Genomic DNA, 20,372 nt, shown 5'->3' with positions numbered 1-20,372 from the left:
AGTTTTGTAGGCCTGAGCCTGGCTCTCAGGCCGATTCCTCGTACCGACGCCTTATGGCTAGGGTTTCTGAGTACTTGGGATGGTCTGCTCCCCCAGGGGAGTTTGTGCAGGATGATCTCACGGACATCCTTGATGTTGGTCCCCCAACTGACCCGGTACTGCCGTTCCATATGGCTTTACAGAGAAGGGTGGCGGCGGCTTGGACTGCTCCGGAGAGTCTCCAGGCGGTGGGCAGGTCCTTGTCGCGAAAATACCGTCCAGCCAGTAGCGACCCCTGCTACTTGACCAGGCACCCCACTCCGGAGAGTTTGGTGGTGCAGGCGGCCACGGCCCCGGCAAAGCAGGCATCGTACCCTACCATCCCTCCTGATAGGGACGACAAACGTTTTGATGGCTGGGCGAAGAAAGTGTTTTCTTCTGGTGGTATGGCGCTTCAGGCGGCCAACTCCATTTGTGCCTTGTCTCGTTTCACACACACTCTGTGGAACTGTGTTGCGTTAGTGGCTGAACATATTCCCAAAGGGGACGAACGGGATGGTTTCCTTGCTATGGTCCAGGATGGTAAGGATGCCATGTGTGAGTCCGTTCAGTCGGGTTTGGACGTGGCTGAATGCGTCAGCAGGTCCATGGCGGCGAGCACCGTGATACGCAGGTTTGCGTGGTTGCGGAAGTCGGGGTTTGCTCCTGATGTGCAGTCCCGGCTCCTCAACATGCCCTTTGACGGTGAACACCTTTTTGGCAGCAAGGCTGATGGAGAGCCTTGAGAGGTTGCAGACCTCAAAAGCTGCAGTGAAGTTGTTGGGCGCTGCAGTTCGCCAACCTCCGCCTTTTCGTCCTAGGGGACAGCAATGGAGGGGTGGTTCCTTTCGCTATTACTCGTCCTTCAGTAAAGCGAGAGGAGCTGGCAGTCAAAGAGGCCAACGCAGGGGTACCAGAGGTGGACGACAGGGTACCCGTGGTGCCAAGGCCGCTCGGGCAGTTGCCTCTTTGCCCTCAGGTAACGCCGCAGCCGCTACCACTCAGTCATGAGGCCATGCACCATGGTTCGCCGGTTGGGGGAAGGCTGGCGCAGCGTCTTGTAGAGTGGCGTGCCATTACTTCAGATGTGTGGGTTCTGGAGATCATAACCCACAGATACTGTCTTCCCTTTCGGTGCAGGCCTTGCGACAATCCACCGGGGAACCTCTCTTTGCAGAGTCCGGATCCGCTCCTTGCGCAGGAAATTCAAGCCCTGCTGGAGAAAGGCGCCATAGAACTGGTGCCTGTAGCAGAGAGGAACAAGGGATGGTATTCCCCTTATTTTTTTTATTTCGAAGAAAGACGGGGGATTGAGACCCATCATGGACTTGCGCGGTTTGAACAAACTCCTAAGGAAGGACAAGTTCAAGATGGTTACTCTCTCTCAAGTCCTCCAGGCCCTTCAGCTTCAGGACTGGTTGGTGTCTCTAGACCTCAAGGATGCTTACTTCCATGTGCCGATCCATCCCAAGCACAAGAAGTACCTGAGGTTCGCGGTTGGCGACTCGCACTTTCAGTTTCGGGTCCTGCCGTTCGGATTGACCTCCGCCCCGAGGGTTTTCACCAAGCTCATGGTGGTGGTGGCAGCGCATCTCAGGCAAGGGGGGATTCACGTCTACCCCTACCTGGACGATTGGTTGATCAGGGGGAGCTCTCCCGAGCAGGTCCTGGATCATCTGTCCGTCACCTGCCACTCCCTTCACAGGCTGGGCTTCTCCCTCAATTTAAAGAAGTCCCATTTGACGCCAACACAGCGGCTCCAGTACATCCGAGCAGTGGTGACAGTCAGCGGTCGTTGGTCTCCGTCGGAGTCCAGACTCCATATCAATCTGTTGGAGCTGAGGGCCGTCAGGCTAGCCCTGAAGGCTTTTGTGCCGACTGTGCGAGGAAAGAGTGTCCTGATCCTGACGGACAACACAGTGGCCATGCACTAACTCAATAAAAAGGGGGGGGCAGGGTCACTTCCTCTGTGCAGGGAGGCGATGCAGCTCGAGTTCTGGGCCATCCAGCAGGAAGTTTCGATCTCTGCAGTTCATCTGGCCGGAGACGAAAACGTGACGGCGGACGCTCTGAGCAGGCAGAGCACGATCTCTCACGTGTGGGAGTTGGCTCAGGAGATTCTCCTGGAGATCTTCGCCCTTTGGGGGACCCCTCAAGTGGATTTCTTCGCCTCCAGTGTCAACCGGAAGTGCGAAAGGTTCTGCTCGCGGGAATTTCCTCCAAAAGGAGCCTTAGGAGACGTGTTCGTGGTGGAGTGGTCATTCCCGCTGCTGTACGCGTTTCCTCCAGTCCCTGTCATCCCGCAAGTGCTGCGGAGGTTACGGAAGTTCGGTTCCCGGATGATCCTCATTGCTCCGGCGTGGGCTCGGAGGACATGGTACCCGGACCTTCTCGACTTGTCCATCTGCCCTCCACGTCGTCTTCCCTACCGAGACGATCTGCTCTCACGGGAGGGGGTTCAGGTTCTCCATCCAGAGGTCAGATCCCTAAACCTTCACGCTTGGCTTCTGAAAGGTTGAGGTATAAGGATTGGGACCTCCCTGAAGACGTGATGGAGGTGTTGCTTTCGGCCTGAAGGCCAGCAACAAAGACTCTGTACCGTTGCCGTTGGCTGGTGCAGAGTTAGGAATGTGGATCCTTTTGCATGTGACATCTCCATGGTTCTGTCCTTTTTACTTTCTTTGGCCCACAGGGGCTTGCAAGAGGGTACCATTAAAGGTTACCTGGTGGCGCTGTCCATCTTTAAGCGCTCGTCTGAAGAGTGTTCTTACTTTAAAATCCCTTTAATTTCACAGTTTCTGAAAGGGCTCACTAATGTGTTCCCTCCGTCACCTTTCCTGGTGCCCGGTTGGGATTTAAACCTTGTTCTTAAGTTTCTTATGGGTGCTCCGTTTGAGCCTTTACATTCTTGCCCTTTGAGGCTGTTAACTCTGAAAACTGTGTTTTTAGTTGCGGTTACTTCCGCTCGCAGAGTGAGTGAGTTACAGGCACTTTCCGTTAAGCCACCCTTCACTGTATTTCACAAGGACAGGGTTGTCCTTAGAGTTCGTCCTTCTTTTCTCCCGAAGGTAGTGACAGAATTTCATTTGGCCCAGAAGATTGTTCTTCCGGCATTCTATCCTCCTCCGCATCCTAGTAAGGAAGAGGAGAGGCTCCATAGGCTTGATCCTAGGAGAGCTTTAAGCTTTTATGTTTCACGCATGTCCCGGGTCAGAGTGGACGATAACTCTTTATTGGTTACGCTGGAAAGCGTTTGGGGCAAGCTGTGACGAAACAGACTTTGTCTCGCTGGATTATTTTGGCCATCTCGGAGTGTTACCGCTTGGCGGGTAAGGACCCACCGGCTGGTTTGCGGGCCCATTCTACCAGGGGTATGGCTGCATCTACTGCCCTGCAGAGGGGTGTTCCTTTTCGCAACATCTGTGATGCACCCACCTGGGCTTCAGTACATACATTTGTACGTCACTATTCCCTCGATTCCATCCGAGGACAGGATCTGGCCTTTGGCAAGGCGGTCCTTTGCTCTGCTATTTGATTGGCAATTCTAAATTTTGATTCTAAATTCTTTCCCTCCTCCTTGCTCTGGTACTGCTTTGGGAGTCTGTCATAGATATGGAATACGTCGGAGGACCCAATCCCCTCGAAGAACAAGTTACTTTCTTACCTGGTAACGTTCTTTCGATGGGATGGTCCGACGACGTATTCCATATCGCTCCCTTCCTGCCTTCCCCGCTGCAGAATTTCTTTCTGCCTTCTCAGACACTCTGGAGCCTTGGCAGAGAATACAAAGGATTCCCACCGAAGACAAAACTCCCACTGAGGTCGTTCCCACCTTGAATCGTTGGGGAATACCTCAGAAACTACAAGCCAACAAGAAGTGGTGCAAAAAAGGAGACCATCATATTAGAAAATGTGTCCCCCTTCGGTGCATTACCTAGGCTGATTTAACAGCCTGCGAGTAATAAGACTAAAAAGTCACTAAGGTAAAACCCCTGCCACCAGCCATTCAAGTAAACTTACAGTTGTAACAACAATGCTACAGGTAAGTAAGCAAGCAGGTACATTGTATCCCCCAGCACACCAGATAAGGTGGGGTGGGCTGGCTCACTATATAAAATATAAAGGGGGATGAAAAAAAAGTGTCTGGAGGAGCTAGGGGGTTGGATGACCTCTAACTGGCTTAAGCTTAATGCCAGCAAAACTGAGGTTCTGGTTGTAGGTACCACCTCCCCCCACTTGTTCTGGTCTGCCGATTTTCCACCCTCTTCTCTGGGCCCCCTCCCTACGCCTGTTGCGTCGGTCAGAAATCTTGGGCTCAAAATCACTGTCTCCCTGGCCATGGATGAGCTGTGGTACAAGTTGGGTCCACTACTGGGATTCCTGCCAGATGGCAAGAAGCAGGAGGCCTTGTACATCTTCCATGAAGGTGAGTTGGCATCAGACCATGCCATTACGGTCTCTGTGGACATCGCCAATACTGGTTTTTGCCAGCTTGGGAATGAAGCAGTCCCATGCAGGCAGAGTTGGCTCAATGCCACAGATTTTCAACCCGATTTCCAGTCCAGGGTCTTGGATATGCCCTTTGACAGATTGCCCCTTTTTTGGGAAGAAGGTGGATGAGGCCTTACAGTCCATAAAAACAGACACAGAAACTGCTTGATAACCGCACCACGTACCAGTCTTCCTCCTCTTACAAGACCCCATACTCATCAGGGGACTAGTACACAAAATTTCCCAGTCATACAGGGGTTTGCAGCGATGCTGTGGCTTCTCCCAATCTAGGAGCCAGTCTGGTAAACAGGCATGACCAGTCCTGGGCCAGGTCCTCCCACTTCAGCACCCTGGTGGAAGGACCACTGTCAAGGTTTGTCGAAGAATGGACACACATCACGACCGACAAATGGGTGCTATCCCTCCTCCAGCAGGGCCACTCCCTACAGTTTGTGTACTATTCCTTCCATGCAGAAATCAGAGATGTTGCAACACCTCTTGCTTCAAGAAGTACGAACTCTGCAGCAAAAGGCGCAGTGGTGAAGGTTCCCATGGATGAGCTGGGCACAGGAGTCTACTCCCACTACTTTCTAATAAGGAGAAAGTGCACTGCACAACAAGTCTGGGGGTTGAGGCCCATATTAGATCAGAGGGTGCGCAACAAGTTCCTCAAGGCACAAATGTTCTGCATGGTCACACTACACCAGGTGTTGTCCCAGCTACAACAAGGAGATTTCTTGGTGTCCTTTGACCTCGAGGATGCCTACTTTCACATCCCTATTTGCCTCTCACACCAGCGCTACCTACGCTTTGTGGTGGCAGACGTTGTAAACAGGTCAAGTTAAACAAGCGATAATGAGCGAAAGTTGCCAGCACTAACCTGTACCAGATGCAACTGCTTGTGGAATGCGAGAGGTTTCCTAGGATCCTTGCACGCTCCCTGGTCTTATGAATATGCAGATCCTGGATGGACAAGAACCCCAGGGAAAGCCTTCTAGAGGAAGAAAAACCCTGAATCAGGAACTCTTCCGTCCGTGCAAGCAGTTGCTGTTTGTGCGGTGAAGTCTATTTGACTCAGGATGCAGAGACTTCTAATACTGCAGTCTGGAAGGAAAGTAGTTCCATGGCTGGCGGTCAGACTTGCTGCAGGACTGAGGGATATGGAGAGAAAGGTAAATATGTGCGGAATGAGAGGAGTGAAGAATGTTCGAGGAGTTTCAGACTGCGTACCAGGACTTCGGAATGGTGTGCCAGGTCTTGGAACTGCTGTGCTGAAGAGTGAATGGAAGAACCAGGCAAAATGAAACTATGTGTGAGACTGTAACGGTGGCGGAAAGGGCTATATTGAATAATGCGATAACAACCAACTACCGCTATAGTGTGAATGAGAGTTTCGGAATGGATGTCTGGTTTGTAGCAAGGAAGGGTTGTAGCACGACTGAATGGGGAGAAAGCAGCAGGTCTGAACACATCTACTTGTGGAGCTGTAGCGGGATGTAAACAAGGCAGAGCCTACCAGTGCGTACTGAGTCCCGGGATGCCGGTAAGAGAAAGGAAGCAAGGGGGACCGAATGCTAGGGCGCAGTTTGTTTCTGTGGAGGATCGAAAGAGGAAAGGTTAGTAAGATTGCTAACACGATACACGTGGAGTAACTACTGCTAGGAAGCAAACTCACAGAGCGTATGCTACTGGAGTAGCGACGCGCCGGGTTCTTTCACCACATTGCTCATATCCTCTGACAACATCAAAACCAGGCAGAGAAAGGAAAGACGCGGAAGTAGGATCAACAACTAGAACGTTGCATGGAACACCTGGCGCCGTCTTGGAAGTAGACCGCAATACTGGACCAACATGCCTCAATCTCCTCCACAGAGACCAATTTTGGGAGCGAGGTGTGGCAGAAGTACATTATCAGTTCAAGGCTGTTCCATTCGGCCTCCGGTCTGCTCTGCAGATATTTACCAAAGGCCTTGATCCAGTGTTGGCTCACCTGCGGCGGAGGGGCGTTCACATCTACCCAATACTAGACGACTGGTTGGTAAGAGCTGCCTCCTATCTGCTGGCAGAAACCAACACTGCCAGTGTCTACATGATATGATATGATATTTTATTTGTATTGCGCTTATACACAAGTGTTTCAGAGCATGACGAGACAAGGGAGCGGAACAGGGGAGGACAAAACAACGATCTTACTAGGCCCAGTGACATTGAGAATGTGCAAGTGCAGGGGAGAGGGAAGGAAGAAAGTGCAAGGGAGAGGGGAGAAGTGCTGGGCAAAGGATAAAACAACAACTGGTAGTGCAGCCAGCAAGGTGGCAAGTGCAAGGTTTAAAGCGCAGATGGGGTGTCTGATAAGTGCAGGTAAGGGCACGGTAGGGGTACAGATACAGACCCACGTGCAGGGGTTGCCAGGAGACAGTGCGGGTGTGTGGCTGGTTGGGCAGGACCTTGGCCCGAAATCAGAGGGTAACCAGGTACACAGTGCCAAACCAGACAGATCAGCAGGGGAGAGGAAGAGTGAAGGCAGAAGCAAAGAGGAAAGTCTTAAGGTGCTTCCGGAACTGGAGATGGTTCTCCTCAAGTTTCAGAGTGGCAGGGAGGCTGGTCCAGAGGGCGGTCCCAGCCGAGGAAAGAGATCTACCACCAACTAGTTGCTTGGAGAAGCAACTGACCCTGAGGGAGTTGGAGGTGGAGGAGCGAAGAGCTTGAGTGGGAAGGTATTTACAGAGAGAGAGTTAGTTATTTTGGACCCAGGCCCCAGAAGGCCTGTGGACAATGCAAAGGGTCTTGAATTTAATCCTTGGAGCCACTGGGAGCCAATGAAGAGATTTCAGGGCTGGAGAGATATACGATCCCTGGGCTTGAGGCCAAGGACAAGTCTTGCAGTCCTGTTCTGGGTGAGTTGCACAGGGTGGAGAGTAGAAGTGGGCAGATTTAGAAAGAGGCTGTTGCAGTAGTCCAGTCTAGAGAGAACCAGAGCTCTAGAGACAGTAAGCTTCTGGGGGAAGGAGAGGAAAGGAAGAGGAGGTGCAGTTGGTAGTTTGCCTTCTTAGAGACGTCAGAGATGTCAGGAGAAAAAAATAATGTGGAGTTGAAGATGACCCATAGGTTTTTAGCCTCGCAGGTGGGAGCAGGAACAAGAGGGACTCTATCTCGGAGCAAGACTCGACACTCAAACCTGCACCAGCAGACCCTCGTACGAAAGGGTGGCAGCTCTTCTAGAAATGGTGCACTGTCTCAACGGCGCCCAGGTAACGCCAGTCCGCAACTACATATCCCTGCTGGGGATGCTGTCATCATGCATCCCGTTGATCACCAACTGCCGGTTACACATGAGACTGGTGCAGAAATTCCTGGATGCCCAAACGATCCAAGCCTCGGGGTCCTGGGACGAGCGTATTGCTATGACACCTGTTTTCAAACTGAGCCTTTGCTGGTGGTCAGTGAGGGAACATCTGGTGCAGGGCGCCCCCTTCAGGTTGCCAGACCATCAAGCCACCGTCACAACAGGTGCTTCACTGCAGGACTGGGGTGCCCACGTCAAGACCAACACACCGGTCGGAGGAGGACAAGAGCCAGCACATCAGCTTGCTGGAGCAACAAGCAATACTTTGGGCCCTGAAGTCCTTGCTTTCCCTCCTGAGGGGAAGGGTGGTACGGATTTACACTGACAACACAACATTGATGTTTTATGTCCGCAAGCAAGGAGGAACAAGGTCCCCACTGCTTTCTAGGGAGGCCCAAGCCCTGTGGCATTGGACTCTACAGCAGGGCATGTTTCTCATCCCCTTCATCTACTGGGGATTCAGAACACTCTGGAAGACTCCCTCAGCAGGGAGTTACGCTCTTGCCACGAATGGGAACTGCACAACGACCAGCTTCACTTGTTGTTTCAAACAGTCGCTGCAAGACCTTTGCCAGCCGCTTACTCCATCCGGAGAGCTTGGAGGACGCATTTGCATTTCTATGGTAAGGGAAGTTTCTGCATGCATTTCCCCTCATTCTTCTGGTGCCTCGAGTCCTACATACCTTTAGACTCTATTGGTGCAAACGGATATTAGTGGCCCTTGCGTGGCCAAGACAGTTTTGGTACTCCGACCTCCTTGCCCTCTTGTCAGCAACACTGATCAAGCTGCACCCACACCAATCGCTCCTGTCCAGGAACCAGGGAGCGGTACTGCACCACGACCTGGCTCCTGTGTTCTTAGAGTTCGGGGCTCTGTCCCTTCTGCAAGATTGCCAGGCGATCCTGGCCAGGGCTAGAGCTCCGTCTACCTTGATATGCTATAAGAGTAAGTGGAAGCATTTTCATGTATGGTGCACAAACCAGCAGCTGCGACCTCAGAACATCCGGCTGGAGGATCTATTGCCCTATCTGTTCTCCCTGGCTCAATCTGGATTAACGCATTCTTCCATTAAGGTGCACCTACCTGTGATATTCAGGTACAACCGCACTGCAGGGGTTCAATCCCTGTCGTCTGACTGGCTGTTAAAAGAATTTTTGCGTGGGCTGTTCCATCTTTTCTACCTGTCCCTCGCACAGCGTCAGCATAGGAGCTCAATGTGCTACTCGCAAGATTTATGAAGCCGCCGGTTTGAGCCCATGCACCAAGCATCTATTAAACATCTTTCCTGGAAAACAGCATTCTTGGTGACCATAACTTCAGCCAGGCGAGCAGGTGAAATCCACAAAACCGCCCTATTTGACGTTTCACAAGAACAAAGCTGTTCCCATCTAAATCAGCAGGCGGTTTTGCCAGTTTTCTTTGGCACACCAACGTCTCCACCAGAGCAAACACTGATCACACTGGATGTGGTGCGTGCCCTCAAATTCTGTGTGGCATGTACTAAGTCATTCAGTACAACTGATCAACTTTTTGTTTCATTTTGTAACGCTCACCTGATTCTCGCAGAGGCGCCGGTCTTGACTGGGCGACTACCGTATCTTCAAAGGTGATGTGCAGCACCCGGTTGGCTCTTTGGGCTGGACCTCTGTGCACTGTATGCCTGACGTGTAGAGTAAGATGTCTTAGGTAAGTGAATGTCGAGCTCTCCATCTGCCTCGGGGCAGGGTGCTGTAACCAGTTTCCTCACTGGATAGGTAGCGCAGGCCTCTTGACTTCAGAGGACTGCTGTCCGTCGTTTACTGCACGAACGGTAAGTTTCGAGTAACTCAAATGTCTTTAAAGTCTTTAATAATGATGTCTCTTGTTTTGCAGGGTTCCGGCGATGGCGGATGACGGGCTGAAGTGAGTTGAAGATGGAGCCCGTGTGAGGAATAGAAGCGCCTGGAAGCACGTAAGTAAGCGCTTGTTGCCAGCTTCACAATGCGCTCTAACTGTCTTTTTATTTTGCAGGTACAAGTTCGGAGCGGCTGCAGGATGCCGGAATACCCACTGGGTTAGATGTGGAAAGGAGTATTGGCACGTGAGTATTAAAGTTCCCCAATGTCTTTAAACGCACCTTGTTTTGTCTTTCAGATGCGGGATGCAGCGCCGACGGCCTCCGGAGCGTGCGAAGAGTTGGTAAGCTTTTGTCTTTCAGATGCCGGAATGCACTGTGAAGACCTCCGGAGCGCACAAAGAGTAGGTAAGCCTTTGCCTTTCAGATGCCGGAATGCTAACCTGTTCTTTCTTGTCTTTATAGGTGTTGCTGAAGACTGGATTCAGGATGGTAAGCCTTTTCCTTTCAGATGCCGGAATGCTAACCTGTTCTTTCTTGCCTTCCACTCACAGCTTCACAGATCTCTATACTCTCTAAAGGCTTATCTTTTGTACCTACCAGCAACACTGATTGGTACAACAGTGAAATGGAAATTCGAAGGTTCCTCCGTACCGTGAGACTACGGGCTTTTTTTCATGAACACGGAGACACGGAAACAGTCTCTGATACAGGCTTATATCCTAAATCCTCATTTACACCCTCCGACAGTCAGATCCCAGATGATCTCCTTACGTTTGAAAGATGCGTCCTACGGGACCTCAGAGTACTAAGTAAGAGAAACAGCACCAATAAACAACAAAATATTACCAGACAAGAAAGAGAGGCTCTCTCTACACTATCTAAACAACCGGAACTTATTATCAAACCTGCAGACAAAGGAGGTGGGATCGTAATCATGAAATCAGATCAATATCACCACATGATTATGGAACTCTTGAACGATTCAGAAAGTTACAAAGTACTAAAGAAAGATCCCACCAAAGACTTAAAAACAGAAATTTCAGCTATGGTGGCATTTGCACTAGAAAGAGACTGGATATCGGAAAAAGAATCGGAATTCCTCCAAACATCCCAAGGCAGAACACCATGTCTATATGCCCTTCCTAAAATACACAAAAATCCCAACAACCCCCCAGGGAGACCTATTGTGTCAGGCTGCGGATCCATACTTGAGCCCCTATGCAAATTTGTTGACCACTTCTTAAAACCTATAAGCACCCAAACGGAAACATACATTAGAGACACCATGCACACTATCCAGTTATTTGAAAACTTAGACTTCAACCAACACAACCAGTTACTAGTCACTCTAGATATCAAAGCACTATACACCAGCATACCCCAACAAGCTGCTATTGACTGTGTGTACGAATATTTGACTGCAACCAACATCGATACGAAAACTCCCCCAGAATTTATAATTGAGATCATGACATTGGCTCTATGCAAAAACTTTTTTGAATTCAACCAACAATTCTACCTACAAACAAAAGGTACCGCCATGGGGGCAGCATTTGCCCCAAGTCTGGCCATTTTGTTCATGGCAAACTTTGAGTCGAAATTTGTCCTCAGCCATAACAACAGATGGAGAGAGAATATCAAACAATGGCGTCGATATATAGACGACATTATATGCCTATGGGAAGGCACAGAAGAGGCCTTATTAGAATTTTGCTCCTGGCTCAACACATGCAGCCAAGACATCCAATTTACATTTGAATACAGTAAATCATCCATCCATTTTCTCGATTTGACAATCCAACATGACCAAGGTAAACTAACATGTACCACTTTCCGTAAACCCACCGATCGGAATACTTTGTTACATTTCCGAAGCGACCACCCTCAACACATCAAAGAAAATCTTCCGTACGGACAATTTCTAAGACTCCGTAGGAACTGCACCTCATTAGACAATTTCTACCAGGATGCCAACCTTTTAAGTGACAGACTTAAACAACGCGGCTACCCTAAAAAACTGGTGTCAAGATCCCTTAAAAGAGCCCGCTTTACATGTCGTGACTCACTTCTTACACCTCAAACCCGAGACTCAGAGAATGACAAAATCACATGTGCCATCACCCATGGACAACATGCCTTTCAAATCAAAAAAATCATTTATAAGTACTGGCCCATAGTCAGACTCTGTCTTCCAGACCAAGACAAACCTAGATTTGCACTCAAAAGGGGACGCAATCTAAAAGAATATTTGGTACATTCCATGTACAACAAAAAACCCCCCCAAAACCACATCTGGAATCTCCGACCACTAAAAGGGCACTACCCGTGTGGAAGCTGCTCGGTATGCCAATTCACCACTAAAATGCAACATTTTCAGATTGGGACAAAAACGTGGACCCTCAATGACGTTTCGAATTGCAAAACAAATCAGGTGGTATACTGCATAGAATGCCCATGCCATCTACGTTATATTGGACAGACCATGAGAAATGTCGGTACACGTATATCTGAACACCGTTCTAGAATTCGCTGCAAAAATATGACATCTCCATTAGTACAGCACTACATGGACAAAAAGCACAATACCCAGGATATAAAATGGTGGGTCATCGAACGGGTTCGCAATGGACCAAACATCCAGGGCCGCCTGTTAGATCTTGAATGTCGTTGGATACACAGAATGGATTCTGTTACACACGGCCTGAATGAACAACAACTCTTCCCACAAAGATAGCTCGCGACTCCAGGGAAAGCAGTTGTTTGCCCCTAACCATGATGGCCTCCCTGCACCACTAGGTTCACACAACGTTCTCCAGTGTTATCTACTACACTCAGCACCATGCTGATAACATTCATTTTAGGTCAAGCTTCACATAGCTTGCATTTTGGCCAACTAAGACTGAAAAATGCTTTCAGGGCCACCAAGAGACCTACAGAGCACCACACTCCCTCCATGTCTCCGTCTCACCAGACACAGACACACCCACTCCTTTCCGCTAACTCCAATCAGGCACACTCCAACATTCGCGAGTTGAGCCCTGAATTTTTTTCTTTTTTCAAATACCTCACTCCTAATACACACAATACGACCAACATGTGCCGAGTCTATTTACATAGACTCCCATGCCTACAACCTCTGTGTCACCATCCCACCAGAAAGAGTGACACCCACCCCTTCTCCTCACTGTAGGCAGACACACCCGAATATCCAACAGCCGAGCCCTCGACTCAGCTGATTATGCGTTTCCAACTCGCGCGCAATATTTCTTCTAAAGCGACTCACCCTCAGCAGGCACATTGCGATTCACATACACCGAGCTCGCTACGCTCTGAAACTCCGCAGCCGACTCTGCAACACCACTACTAACCGAGACAAGTTTCAAACGACAGGCATCCCGGTTCCATCCAGTTCCGCATTGCTTCCACTTCGACCAATCGGAACTGTGGATTTTTTCGGTCACCGGATTGGCCAAGAGACCCACACACCCAGACACACCCCCAGCCTTTGCTCGCCTTCATTATAGCAGCCCGACGCCTGCCGAACGCACGTCTTTTGGCAACAGGCTGCAATCTTCAAGCCCTGACCTGACGTCCAGTCACACCCAGACACAGGTAAGCCCTTTCTCTCATGAATAACCTGCCCATTCCATACTCAATCCAGACAATTTCAACACAACTGGTTGGCTCGAACAATAGTTGTCTTCCTTCTTCTTTTTTGCCCACAGAATTAAAGAAAGCAGAGGATCACACTCTCCTCGACCGTCTTCCAACTAAGGGAGACCGCCTACATACACAAGAGACCGGGACATAGCCTATGCATTTTTGCATCCAGGTACTGGCTCCATTTGCACTGTTTCTTCCCTACAAGGGACACATAGACCTCCACCCTAAAAAGACCCCTGCTCCCACTTATTGCTCAAAATACTTTTTCCTCCCCCCTCTTCTTTCCTTTTTTTCCATAACCATGTTTACAGAGCACTATCTCGAGGGTGCAACCCGCACAGAGCAACCCAGTGAGTTAACCAAGGAAAAATACACTTTTCTTCCCGCCTCCCCACGCACGACTACTACAAACATCCCCCCATCTTGCTACACCCAGTCCGGAGAGTCTGCAATACCAAGAGAGTGTCTACAAGGTGTCTGTGGTGAGACTTTTATTTACTTTTTCCACCACAGAGCGACTGAGATAAGAGTCTACACTATGTTCACTCTATCTCCCATCTAAGGTTCCCGCTTCCCCACAAGTTTTAACTAATGCTATTTTGGGTATTCATCTCCCTATGAGTTCTGCTTTAGCCAACTCTTTTACTAATTCCCCCTTGCAAGTCCAGCAGGGAAATACCATTGTACCAGGAGAGGAATTGAGCAATGTTTTTTTCTCTCCTGGTCTCTCTCTCACAGGGGTTATTCAACCGCCCTGAAGAAGGCAGCTTCCACGTCCTTCCAATTTTTGATACACGATGGACGTCAAGGCCGCCGAAACGTCATTTTGCAAGCAAGGGGGACTTTGCTGAGTGAAACAATACAGATTGTGACACCTCTATGAGCGGGAGTTCCGCTCACACTACCCCCTGCGACGTTGGCATATATCCAGTTGGAATTGACTGGTACTTAACCAGTTGGGACAATTACGCCCAATATTAATTTTTCTTGTATATGATATTCAATCATCATGAATTATATTTAATTTACCCAGATGGATAAAGACCACTGGATCAAACGCATCAATTTACTCCAATGCGGATTAAGCTTTCAATTGTTGATTAAGTACTAACCAATTTTTTTCTGTTTCTTGTTTTAAAAATATACAAAAAAACTTTTTCACTTTATCACACTATGTTTAAGGTGCACAGACTCTTTTTTTCTTTTTCTTTTATTTCGCAAACATTATGATGAAATTTGTTTTACTATCATTGTTCTATGTTCATAAAAGCCTGTAAATATGTGTTTCAAATATAAGCTATTTAATCACACAAACCCCTAGTGAGTACATGGTATTTTTTCCTTCTGGACTTAACTTCTTTCTGGGCCAAATATCTCACTCATGATATATTCCATTAGTAAAAACCAGGAAGGCTCCTTGATTTTACAAATTGAGTCTAGCTTTATTCAACGACACACAATCATGATGAAGCCTTCCCAGTAGCAGTACCATTTCCTGTGTATCAGTGTATTTTGTACCCTAGTCTGCTACTCCTCACCACGGGTACACCGAACATTTTCTGTATAACTTTTATATTTTAGACAACCATTGGTTGTCCCTTCGGTTAGGTGAGCGGAGAGATTAGGGCTCTATTCATCTATGTTCTGCTTAATTAGCCCATCCTCCAATACACTAGAGTAGTAGTAACCCTGTCTAGTGTTCAAACATAGGAACCGTTTTTAATCTTAGTATACCATTTGACACATTTTCCCTTGAGAAGGCAGACTCTCCCTCTCGGTCTGCGAGATAGTAACCTGGTTTTACACAAACTATGGCCGAAAGTGCCACCTTAAGTTACACGGAAGAACAGACATCCGACCTACTTTCAGGACCCTCATTTTTTGACCCCCTTGGTCCCAATACTCCAGTTCCCTCTGCCAACACAGGAGAGGAGATTCTAAAACTTAAGAAAAAAGTTTTCAGAACAGAACTACATGGCCACTTTTTGAAAGAATACCTAAGAGCAAGCATCATTCCCACCGGTCTAATAGTCAGAAATGAACCTTGCCTCTTTTTAGAGGACAAAGAATACACCACTAACTTTAGTTACATTGCCACCAAATGCAGTAGGGACCTTATGGTCCTCACAGTAACAACTGCACAACGAATTAGTTCGGAACTTCAAAAATCCTTGGAAGATGAAGAGCGGAGATTCATAAACAACACACTCATCTCTGACGCCAAAAGTCAAATAGAGGCAATAAATAAACAATTTGCCACTTTCAAAACCAACACTTTGACTCGTAAAACGAATAAACTACAGAAAGACATTAAAGAGTTCAACACCGAATTAGTATACCCCTACACAACTGAGGAATTTTCAAAAAATATCAAACAAACTGGAAATTCCCAATCTGGACAGCAAAGACCAAGGAGGAGAGGGGTTAATTTTTTAGGGTCTAGCAGCAGCTCATCAAGTGACAACTCCAATTGGGGTTACAACCAATTTCAACCTAACCAATTCGGTTACCAACAACCACAGAATTTCATACCACCTCCCCCGTTTCCTTTTTTAGGCCGGGGAGGGACAGGTGGCGGTTGGGGCCCACCACCATGGAACCCCACCTTCCAAGGCCAACGCAGACGACCGAGACGCAGGAGAAGACAAACATAGAATCAGATCAAGAACTACCCATTTTTAACCTAGCAAAGGTTCCACTCACAGCTTCACAGATCTCTATACTCTCTAAAGGCTTATCTTTTGTACCTACCAGCAACACTGATTGGTACAACAGTGAAATGGAAATTCGAAGGTTCCTCCGTACCGTGAGACTACGGGCTTTTTTTCATGAACACGGAGACACGGAAACAGTCTCTGATACAGGCTTATATCCTAAATCCTCATTTACACCCTCCGACAGTCAGATCCCAGATGATCTCCTTACGTTTGAAAGATGCGTCCTACGGGACCTCAGAGTACTAAGTAAGAGAAACAGCACCAATAAACAACAAAATATTACCAGACAAGAAAGAGAGGCTCTCTCTACACTATCTAAACAACCGGAACTTATTATCAAACCTGCAGACAAAGGAGGTGGGATCGTAATCATGAAATCAGATCAATATCACCACATGATTATGGAACTCTTGAACGATTCAGAAAGTTACAAAGTACTAAAGAAAGATCCCACCAAAGACTTAAAAACAGAAATTTCAGCTATGGTGGCATTTGCACTAGAAAGAGACTGGATATCGGAAAAAGAATCGGAATTCCTCCAAACATCCCAAGGCAGAACACCATGTCTATATGCCCTTCCTAAAATACACAAAAATCCCAACAACCCCCCAGGGAGACCTATTGTGTCAGGCTGCGGATCCATACTTGAGCCCCTATGCAAATTTGTTGACCACTTCTTAAAACCTATAAGCACCCAAACGGAAACATACATTAGAGACACCATGCACACTATCCAGTTATTTGAAAACTTAGACTTCAACCAACACAACCAGTTACTAGTCACTCTAGATATCAAAGCACTATACACCAGCATACCCCAACAAGCTGCTATTGACTGTGTGTACGAATATTTGACTGCAACCAACATCGATACGAAAACTCCCCCAGAATTTATAATTGAGATCATGACATTGGCTCTATGCAAAAACTTTTTTGAATTCAACCAACAATTCTACCTACAAACAAAAGGTACCGCCATGGGGGCAGCATTTGCCCCAAGTCTGGCCATTTTGTTCATGGCAAACTTTGAGTCGAAATTTGTCCTCAGCCATAACAACAGATGGAGAGAGAATATCAAACAATGGCGTCGATATATAGACGACATTATATGCCTATGGGAAGGCACAGAAGAGGCCTTATTAGAATTTTGCTCCTGGCTCAACACATGCAGCCAAGACATCCAATTTACATTTGAATACAGTAAATCATCCATCCATTTTCTCGATTTGACAATCCAACATGACCAAGGTAAACTAACATGTACCACTTTCCGTAAACCCACCGATCGGAATACTTTGTTACATTTCCGAAGCGACCACCCTCAACACATCAAAGAAAATCTTCCGTACGGACAATTTCTAAGACTCCGTAGGAACTGCACCTCATTAGACAATTTCTACCAGGATGCCAACCTTTTAAGTGACAGACTTAAACAACGCGGCTACCCTAAAAAACTGGTGTCAAGATCCCTTAAAAGAGCCCGCTTTACATGTCGTGACTCACTTCTTACACCTCAAACCCGAGACTCAGAGAATGACAAAATCACATGTGCCATCACCCATGGACAACATGCCTTTCAAATCAAAAAAATCATTTATAAGTACTGGCCCATAGTCAGACTCTGTCTTCCAGACCAAGACAAACCTAGATTTGCACTCAAAAGGGGACGCAATCTAAAAGAATATTTGGTACATTCCATGTACAACAAAAAACCCCCCCAAAACCACATCTGGAATCTCCGACCACTAAAAGGGCACTACCCGTGTGGAAGCTGCTCGGTATGCCAATTCACCACTAAAATGCAACATTTTCAGATTGGGACAAAAACGTGGACCCTCAATGACGTTTCGAATTGCAAAACAAATCAGGTGGTATACTGCATAGAATGCCCATGCCATCTACGTTATATTGGACAGACCATGAGAAATGTCGGTACACGTATATCTGAACACCGTTCTAGAATTCGCTGCAAAAATATGACATCTCCATTAGTACAGCACTACATGGACAAAAAGCACAATACCCAGGATATAAAATGGTGGGTCATCGAACGGGTTCGCAATGGACCAAACATCCAGGGCCGCCTGTTAGATCTTGAATGTCGTTGGATACACAGAATGGATTCTGTTACACACGGCCTGAATGAACAACAACTCTTCCCACAAAGATAGCTCGCGACTCCAGGGAAAGCAGTTGTTTGCCCCTAACCATGATGGCCTCCCTGCACCACTAGGTTCACACAACGTTCTCCAGTGTTATCTACTACACTCAGCACCATGCTGATAACATTCATTTTAGGTCAAGCTTCACATAGCTTGCATTTTGGCCAACTAAGACTGAAAAATGCTTTCAGGGCCACCAAGAGACCTACAGAGCACCACACTCCCTCCATGTCTCCGTCTCACCAGACACAGACACACCCACTCCTTTCCGCTAACTCCAATCAGGCACACTCCAACATTCGCGAGTTGAGCCCTGAATTTTTTTCTTTTTTCAAATACCTCACTCCTAATACACACAATACGACCAACATGTGCCGAGTCTATTTACATAGACTCCCATGCCTACAACCTCTGTGTCACCATCCCACCAGAAAGAGTGACACCCACCCCTTCTCCTCACTGTAGGCAGACACACCCGAATATCCAACAGCCGAGCCCTCGACTCAGCTGATTATGCGTTTCCAACTCGCGCGCAATATTTCTTCTAAAGCGACTCACCCTCAGCAGGCACATTGCGATTCACATACACCGAGCTCGCTACGCTCTGAAACTCCGCAGCCGACTCTGCAACACCACTACTAACCGAGACAAGTTTCAAACGACAGGCATCCCGGTTCCATCCAGTTCCGCATTGCTTCCACTTCGACCAATCGGAACTGTGGATTTTTTCGGTCACCGGATTGGCCAAGAGACCCACACACCCAGACACACCCCCAGCCTTTGCTCGCCTTCATTATAGCAGCCCGACGCCTGCCGAACGCACGTCTTTTGGCAACAGGCTGCAATCTTCAAGCCCTGACCTGACGTCCAGTCACACCCAGACACAGGTAAGCCCTTTCTCTCATGAATAACCTGCCCATTCCATACTCAATCCAGACAATTTCAACACAACTGGTTGGCTCGAACAATAGTTGTCTTCCTTCTTCTTTTTTGCCCACAGAATTAAAGAAAGCAGAGGATCACACTCTCCTCGACCGTCTTCCAACTAAGGGAGACCGCCTACATACACAAGAGACCGGGACATAGCCTATGCATTTTTGCATCCAGGTACTGGCTCCATTTGCACTGTTTCTTCCCTACAAGGGACACATAGACCTCCACCCTAAAAAGACCCCTGCTCCCACTTATTGCTCAAAATACTTTTTCCTCCCCCCTCTTCTTTCCTTTTTTTTTCCATAACCATGTTTACAGAGCACTATCTCGAGGGTGCAACCCGCACAGAGCAACCCAGTGAGTTAACCAAGGAAAAATACACTTTTCTTCCCGCCTCCCCACGCACGACTACTACAAACATCCCCCCATCTTGCTACACCCAGTCCGGAGAGTCTGCAATACCAAGAGAGTGTCTACAAGGTGTCTGTGGTGAGACTTTTATTTACTTTTTCCACCACAGAGCGACTGAGATAAGAGTCTACACTATGTTCACTCTATCTCCCATCTAAGGTTCCCGCTTCCCCACAAGTTTTAACTAATGCTATTTTGGGTATTCATCTCCCTATGAGTTCTGCTTTAGCCAACTCTTTTACTAATTCCCCCTTGCAAGTCCAGCAGGGAAATACCATTGTACCAGGAGAGGAATTGAGCAATGTTTTTTTCTCTCCTGGTCTCTCTCTCACAGGGGTTATTCAACCGCCCTGAAGAAGGCAGCTTCCACGTCCTTCCAATTTTTGATACACGATGGACGTCAAGGCCGCCGAAACGTCATTTTGCAAGCAAGGGGGACTTTGCTGAGTGAAACAATACAGATTGTGACACCTCTATGAGCGGGAGTTCCGCTCACACTACCCCCTGCGACGTTGGCATATATCCAGTTGGAATTGACTGGTACTTAACCAGTTGGGACAATTACGCCCAATATTAATTTTTCTTGTATATGATATTCAATCATCATGAATTATATTTAATTTACCCAGATGGATAAAGACCACTGGATCAAACGCATCAATTTACTCCAATGCGGATTAAGCTTTCAATTGTTGATTAAGTACTAACCAATTTTTTTCTGTTTCTTGTTTTAAAAATATACAAAAAAACTTTTTCACTTTATCACACTATGTTTAAGGTGCACAGACTCTTT

At 47.7% G+C, this 20,372-nt stretch overlaps 1 protein-coding gene across 6 annotated transcripts in view; it reads left to right on the top strand.

The window, feature by feature from the left end:
* The window catches only part of MBD5 (methyl-CpG binding domain protein 5), an 802,917-nt gene that overhangs the window by 697,553 nt on the left and 84,992 nt on the right, over window positions 1-20,372 (top strand). The window contains exon 11 of one of the 6 annotated variants that reach the window (XM_069616505.1): window positions 9,867-9,939. The exons of the other annotated variants lie outside the window; for them this stretch is intronic. Coding sequence (XP_069472606.1) covers window positions 9,867-9,914 — 48 coding nt within the window. The 3' untranslated portion in view covers window positions 9,915-9,939. Of the gene's footprint in view, window positions 1-9,866; window positions 9,940-20,372 lie in introns of those variants that run through there. 6 annotated transcript variants of the gene reach the window in all.

This window comes from Ambystoma mexicanum, chromosome 9, assembly GCF_040938575.1.
Source record: "Ambystoma mexicanum isolate Mex_15411 chromosome 9, UKY_AmexF1_1, whole genome shotgun sequence".
In the NCBI taxonomy this organism is placed as follows: Eukaryota; Metazoa; Chordata; class Amphibia; order Caudata; family Ambystomatidae; genus Ambystoma; species Ambystoma mexicanum.
This window is presented reverse-complemented; position numbering and strand designations above follow the sequence as displayed.